Source organism: Gadus morhua, chromosome 18, assembly GCF_902167405.1.
Source record: "Gadus morhua chromosome 18, gadMor3.0, whole genome shotgun sequence".
In the NCBI taxonomy this organism is placed as follows: domain Eukaryota; kingdom Metazoa; phylum Chordata; class Actinopteri; order Gadiformes; family Gadidae; genus Gadus; species Gadus morhua.
Window position 1 is genome coordinate 12,607,343 of NC_044065.1, and position 7,500 is coordinate 12,614,842.

Genomic DNA, 7,500 nt, shown 5'->3' on the forward strand with positions numbered 1-7,500 from the left:
CACAGGGGGGACTGGCAACTATGCCTACATGGCAGACACACAAGAGAGAGAGAGATACACACAACACACAACACGCGTCACACACACACACACACACACACACACACACACACACACACACACACACACACACACACACACACACCGTCCAGCAATGATGGGAGCCTCAGGCCGCAGAAAGACCTCTTATCCCTCAGCTCCAGCCTCTATGTGTGTCCGCGTGTCCAGTGTGTTCCCGATCAAAGCCAGTGGGCTGCCGTGTCCCAGTGGAGGAGGCAGGGATGTCCGTGGTTCAGCCCTCTGAATCACTCTCCACACACTCACTTACAAAGAGCGGGCGAGAGAGGTCCAGAGGTACAGGGAGAGAGAGGGGAAGGGGCAAGATGGTTGGACAGCAGAAGGGTGAGAGATAGTTGGACAGAGAAAAGAGAGCAAGGGAAAGTTGCAGGGTTCAGAAGGAAGTGAATGAGAAATTTTTCAAGCGTATTGTGAAGTTTCAGATCAGATCATACACATGCAATGTCTGCGTCACTATAAACAGAATATTCATTCAGAAAATAAAGTAAATTGTTTCACTTTTGTTGGGAGATATGGAGGTAAAGTTAGAATATTTCAATTTAATCCACATTACAAATCTTAGAAAGGGATAGAAAAAACGGAAGAAGAGAAATGGGAAGAGGACGATTTCACCACACATTATGTCTTTCATGATTGTGTTTTGCGGTTTGCAACGATGCTCTTTCTTTAAGCCGAGGTCCAATAACAGTTTTAGTTTTCTGTCTTTTACAAGATGCAAATTACTTTTCGTAAAGTTAGGATTTATTCATGTATGGTCATGCTCTCCCTATCTCTCTCTCTCTCTCTCTCTCTCTCTCTCTCTCTCTCTCTCTCTCTCTCTCTCTCTCTCTCTCTCTCTCTCTCTCTCTCTCTCTCTCTCTCTCTCTCTCTCTCTTTCCTCCAGGTTCCTGGTGATTTGAGTCAGACCTCGGATGACCCGAGCCTCTCAGACTTTGAGACGTAAGACCCTTCATCTCGGTCTCTCTGTGGTTTCATGTGTGTTCTGTCCTTTATCATCTCTGTGAGGGGGGAAAAGGAGTGACAAATGGATCCATATCTGTCTATCCATCCATCTGTCTGTCTGCCTTTCTGTTGCCTGCTTACTGCCCTGTCTGCCTGCCTTTCTGTCTGTGTGTCTGTCTGTCTCTGGGTCTGTGTGTCTGTCTGTCTTTCACTCTTAGGATCCATATCTCAAAGTTTCATTCAAATTCCGGGCTTCATTTTGATTGGCTGATTGGCTGCGAGGCGAGACGCCTGATCCATGTTCCCTGCTCCTCTAATCTCTCCCATCCTCTCTGGTTGATAAATTGCTTCTGTGGAGAAACCAATCCACGTCATTAACTGGCTTATCTTTTAAACGCCATCTTTCAATTTCTCCTCTCTGTCGAGCCTCTCTCCCCCTTTTTCTTTCTCTCTCTGTAACTATACCCCCCTCCCACCCCCTCACCCCTCTCACTTTCACCAGTAACAAATCAGCACCGCTGCTTCCTGCCTTGGTCAATTTTTATTTTGTGTGACCATGATCATCGCCCAAATATTACACTTTCTAAATATGTAAATTACATTGTCCCTTAGCAATACATTGATCACCAGTTCGAACCAAATCCGATCAACATACTTGTATAGGGTTGAGCACCGAAACTCGGTTCAGGTAGGGCACCGGCTCAGATGTAAACGGTAGTAACGAGATCGAATAAGAACGCAAATTTCGGTGCCTCATAACGGTGCTTGACTTTCTTTTACGCCGGTGTATTTAATGACACAACGTTGGGAGCACTGCGCAACACTTTTTCAGGCGGGACCCTTTTCAATGTTGTGCTTCTAAACACGCATGGTACGACTCTTTTCTTTATAGGTCCATGACTGCGAGGCGTGGTATTTCAGGCCAACTGCTAAAAGAGTGTGTCTCCGCTTCAAACATATAAATCATAATGCCTATCGACGCCTAGGCACGGACTTGTCAACACGCTGTCATCACTTACTTGATGTTGTTTTGATTGAAGAGTGGCAGGTTGTAGTGGGTGCGTGAGTGAATGAATGAAAGTCTGTGTGTGTGTGTGTGTGCGTGTGTTGTGTGCTCAATGGGAGCGTTAGAGCAGTGTTTACAAACCCTTGACGTCTAGGTATACTGTAACTCCAAATTTTCGTGGACCACCTCATTTGCAAATGGTAAAATATGTGTAAATACACATGCAGTGTCTGAGCAAAGAATGGCATCAATGCTGGAGCAATGCTCCGTTCATACAGAGTTACCAACGTTAGAAGGACATGGCCATTGGGAAGCAGAGGGAAAACAAGGACTGCAGCAGTGTGTTTATTTGGCCAACACAAAACATCAAAGGAAAAAGTACGCTACAACGAAGCGAGGCGCTTTCGGAAATAACAACAAGCCTGATTACTTTATTTAATGAACAATATTTACACCATGTTTATTTTCAATGATCTATTTAATTATTTATACCACTGTAAACGTGTCTATTGTAAGGATTAGCGTCCCGTGTGCCGCCGGCGGTGGCCTGCGGTACCACAGTTTGCAGAACTCTGCTCCACTAGCCTGCGGTGTTCTGCTGTTTCCTCCAGGTCTCACCGGGCCCTCATCAACGTTTGGATCCCCTCCGTGTTCCTGCAGGGCCGATCCGCCAACGCCTACCACGTCTACCAGGTGAGGACCCCCCCAAAACCTAACCTTGTTCCAGGCGTTCACTTCTCATGACGCATCACCCTGGAACAGGAGGCTCTGCATAAGCGTTTTTGGCAAAGGGAGAGAGGGGGCGGGACTTTAGGTCACATGGGTTTAGCGGCTAGAGAGAGGGAGGGACTTCCCGTAGACATCCTTGGTCTTTTGGGTGAATTTTTACTCCATGTTCAAATGTTCTGGGTTTGTTTCCGCAATGTCTCCAGCTTACCTGTCTGCATCCTTATGGAACAAGACGCCCTAACATCTACCTGCTTATTAATAAATCACAACGTGGTTTTAGATCTAATTGTCAAACGGTGAAAAGAAGACGATGGGATGATGGTTTATGGTTTATGGTTCATTACTCATTGTTGTAAAATAGGTGATGATCAGAAGTAAAGGGCTGGATTTTGGTTCAGGTCATATAATTTATTTACACCATCCAACTACTGGAAGCATAGCTGTATATCTATGTCTAAGAGCAACAAAGCATTTCTTCTCTGGGACCGAACACGACTCTCATCCCCTTTAAGAGGAGCGCTGTCAATCCAAATGACCGCAAGCCTGATTGGTCCAACAGAACCAATGACTGCAACGGTCCCAGTGTTATTTCCATCGCCATCATTTCTATTGTTGGCCTGCACGTATCCATTGGCAACCACTGCAGTCAACATATTCCTTTTTTTCTCCACAACAGCGTTTTCACTGTTGTCATCATCAGGCTTTCTACCAATAAAACTCATGGATGCTAGGCTTTCTAAGAAGTCACACTCATCGTGCTAATGCTATATATCTATTAGTAGTAGATGTACACTGTACAACGCCAGAGTGTGTGAGTGACTCACACAAACACGCAAGCACTCACACACACAGATGCGTATGCGCAATAGTACACTCGTACTCACACACACAGAAATACACACACACACACTTGCGTGCAAACACACATGCATATGCACCACACACATGCACACACGCACGCATAGACAAACCCGCATACACACCTACATGCACACGCACTATTTAAAGTGTTGTCAGCAGAGGACTGGGTGGATGGGGGTGGCGGTGTCCTTTAACACTCTGTGTTTCCATTGTCTTTGTGTCTGTCAGAGGAGAGAGAGAGAGAGAGAGAGAGGGGGAGAGGGAGAGAGGGAGAGAGGGAGGGGGGGAGAGGGGGGGAGAGAGAGGGAGAGAGCAGCACGGCCCCAGTGCCGCTGTTCCACGGTGTCTTTCACGTTAAAGAGTAGACAGTCCCCTGAATCCTCCTCAGGGAGATGGAAACACACACACACTCAAACTCACACACTCAAAGACACACATGCATATCAGACTCACAGACACATACTCACACCCACGGACACACACACACAAACACATACGTATTCCTGCATTCAAAGTAAAAGCACAAGCGTACCCACACGCGAGCAGCCGAGCCCACTTCACAATCTGTGGTTTGTAGGAGAGCAGAAGGCTCTTTATCGCTCGCTTATTCACTTGCTTATCACTGTTCACCGATCACTTCGTCTGAATGGGGCTGTGTATACAGGCTGTACTTGCATATACTGCACCCACTGACTCACGTGCATGCTCTCTTTCTTCTCCATGTTTTCTCGTTGTTGCCTGCGGTTCGGTCTGTGGTGTGCGGTGGAGAGACACAGGGCCTTCAGGGAGCTTAATGGATGCTTTATGTCCTGTGGTGGTGGGCCCTGTCTCAGAATCGATATGACATCATGCTTTGTATGTGATCATGAGTGTTCAATATAGACACTTTGACAGGTGTACGAAAAGGTAGGGATTTAGGATGCTACTTCTCTCTCTCTCTCTCTCTCTCTCTCTCTCTCTCTCTCTCTCTCTCTCTCTCTCTCTCTCTCTCTCTCTCTCTCTCTCTCTCTCTCTCTCTCTCTGTCTCTCTCTCTCTGTCTCCCTCTGTCGTTCTCTCCATATCGCTCTGTCACTGTCTCTCTCTCGCTTAGTTTATCTCTGTCCCTCTCTCTGTCACTGTCACTGTCTCTGTCTCTTGCTCTATTTTTCTCCCTCTCGTTCACGCTCACTCTCTTTCTCCCTCTCTCTCTCTCTCTCTCTCTCTCCCTCCCCCTCCCCCTCTCCCTCTCCCTCTCTCTTTCTCTCTCTCTCTCTCTCTCCCTCTCTCTCGCTTATGTAGCTGCAGAACAACAGACACAAATCGTTTGATGTTTTTGTCTTTGTCATTTTGTCCCTTCTTTCGGTCCGTCCTATCCTCCGCTGATAGTCTGATCTTTCTCTCCCTTTCCTCCTCTTCATTCATCTATATTCACACCCCAACCCCTGCCCCAACGCTGTGTTTCACCTGAGTTGACCAGCCTCTATCCCTTTTTCACCCTCCTGGCCCCTCCCTCCCTATCGCTGCTCTCTTTATTAAATCATAATGAGAGAATTATACCCTCTTCCTCTCCTGCCTTTCCAGCAGACTACCAACCAAAGAAGCTACTGTGTGGAATAGATTGAACAAATTTGTACCCTGATGGAGACTGTGGATTTTGTTGGGGGAAGCAGGGAGTCTTCTGTGTGGGCTGTGTGTGTGTGTGTGTGTGTGTGTGTGTGTGTGTGTGTGTGTGTGTGTGTGTGTGTGTGTGTGTGTGTGTGTGTGTGTGTGTGTGTGTGTGTGTGTGTGTGTGTGTGTGTACAAATATGTGTTGGCTTTTTTTTCCCTTGGTTTTTATCTTCTTGAATCTAATTTGGTGGTTTTGTGTCACCTGCCGGTGAAACAGCAATATATTTCTAGTTATTTCTTTTCCCTCTCTTGTTGTCGTAGATAAATGACATGGCCCGGAGGCTTTTAGTGTTCTTATAATGGTTTGATGTGTTTTCTGCTCTGTGTTCCTCTCACTGGTTGTGCCCCACAACCTCTAGTCTTATTGGAGACGGACGCACTGGGTATAAAAAACAAAGAAAGTAATATAGAAAGAACAAGTAAAGTACAAACAATTAGACTGGAGTAGGACTTTTAGCCCAGCATCCTAGCAGAAAATGCTGTCTATTCCATTGAGAGTTTTAATTGAAACTGTTGGTTCAGGAGTTGGTTCTGTTCTGGTTCTGTCAGCTTTGAGCACAAGTATCGAGCGCTGGGACCATGCAAAGTTCCTTCAGCTCCGTCTTCTCGTCCCCGTAGCCTGAGCTGCTCATTTCGCCATAACCTTTTAATTATCATCATGAAACGGGGCGTCATTTCTTTCCACAGTTTGATACACTTCCCACTCGGGGGGGGCCGTCCAGGCAGTTCCTCCCCATGCTGCGGTGCCTCGGAGTAGTTTCTGCCCAAGGCTTCGGGGAGGCGGATAAGACTGGGTCTGGCCGTCTCTTGTTCGGACCGCCCCTCCGACTCTCCCCTGGTGCTGTTTGATGGATTCACCCGTCCCAGTCTAGGGCATACTTACCGTACGCCATCTTCACCTCCATCAAGAGGTGTTTGAAAGGCACTGTTTGTTCTCCCAGCCGTCAGACTGGAGCACTCCTCTGTACTCCGTACTCCGTACGAGCAGTAACTAGTCGAAGCCTTGGCTCCACAGGAAGTCTCGTATGTTTTAGGATCTTGTCAGACTTGAAAGAGCTCCTGAAGAGATCTTTTGTGGAGGCTCTGTTCATACCCAGTCATGTTATCCATTCTATATATTGTACCACGGCATTGTTGAGTACTTGATTCGGATTAGTCTATAACATTCCGAGGATGTGCGTTATTTTTCAATAAGGGTACACCTCTGCACTTCTAATCAATGCGCTACAAATCGAACATCTACTAAAACTATAATAATATTGGAACTAAAACTCTAATGTTATAAGTGAAAGTAGTTCCCATCTAATCATTGTTAGTAGATATGGTATGAGCGAAATAACCCAATTCAGGGTGGGATGCAGTCGAGGCAAAGACAAGGTTGCCACTTACCATCGTAGTAAATGATATTCCAATAATGGTTTATTCCTTACTCCTCCTATTCACCTGTAGTATGATCTGGTGTTTCTTTCCTATTCCGTCCACTACATCCTTACCCCAACCTTACCGCTCTTCCGTAGCCCACATTCAAACTATTTGAATACGTGTCGAAAGCTAGAATATTCTGCTATTTGTTTGTTAGATAGTTGTTCAAATCTCAATTCAGTATCCAAATGAAATTAAAACAAACGCACAGTTGTCGTGTTTTTACTTTAATGGAGATCCCTCCCCCAAACTAGCGCTGGTGTGATTTAGGGTGAATAACGCTAATCCTGCCATGCAATTTGACTAAGACTTTACTTAATGTTTAACTGCCTTATTTGTAGGCTACTTTCATACCATGGAAGCATACTCGGACCAATGAGAGTATCCGAAACCCACTGGCATCGGGGCCACCTTCCTACCTGGAATTCTGGTTTCGCTTTTTTGCATTATTCAAATTACACTCTGATTGGATTTATAAAACCCGATCCTGCAGCAGTGGAATCAGCTCGGCTCCGATTCAGGCAGAGAAAGATACGTAGTATGAATTTTTTGTAACAGGCGAATATTGGATAATAAAATAATAATTAACAAATATTCTTAGCTTGAATTTATGTATTCGGGCCAGCCCTAGTTGCAGTTGTCAAATTATGAATGAGCTAACATATCCCAAAAAATAAAATGTTGGTTGGTTAAAAGATTAAATATCTTGTTTTCAATTGAATACCAGGCAGAAAATGAGGTTAGGATTCTATGCAGCAACCGCCGGTAGATTTAAGTGCTTGAGTTCAGAAGCGCCCCAAGTCCCCCCCTGCCT

The 7,500-nt window shown here is 45.7% G+C and overlaps 1 protein-coding gene across 1 annotated transcript in view; it reads left to right on the forward strand.

Annotated features, from left to right (window-relative positions):
* snx29 (sorting nexin 29) overlaps positions 1 to 7,500 on the forward strand; it is a 106,676-nt gene that overhangs the window by 68,193 nt on the left and 30,983 nt on the right. Inside the window, exons 17-18 of the mRNA XM_030339681.1 lie at positions 962 to 1,017; positions 2,638 to 2,719. Of these exons, the coding sequence (XP_030195541.1) occupies positions 962 to 1,017; positions 2,638 to 2,719 (138 nt within the window). The remainder of the gene's footprint in view (positions 1 to 961; positions 1,018 to 2,637; positions 2,720 to 7,500) is intronic.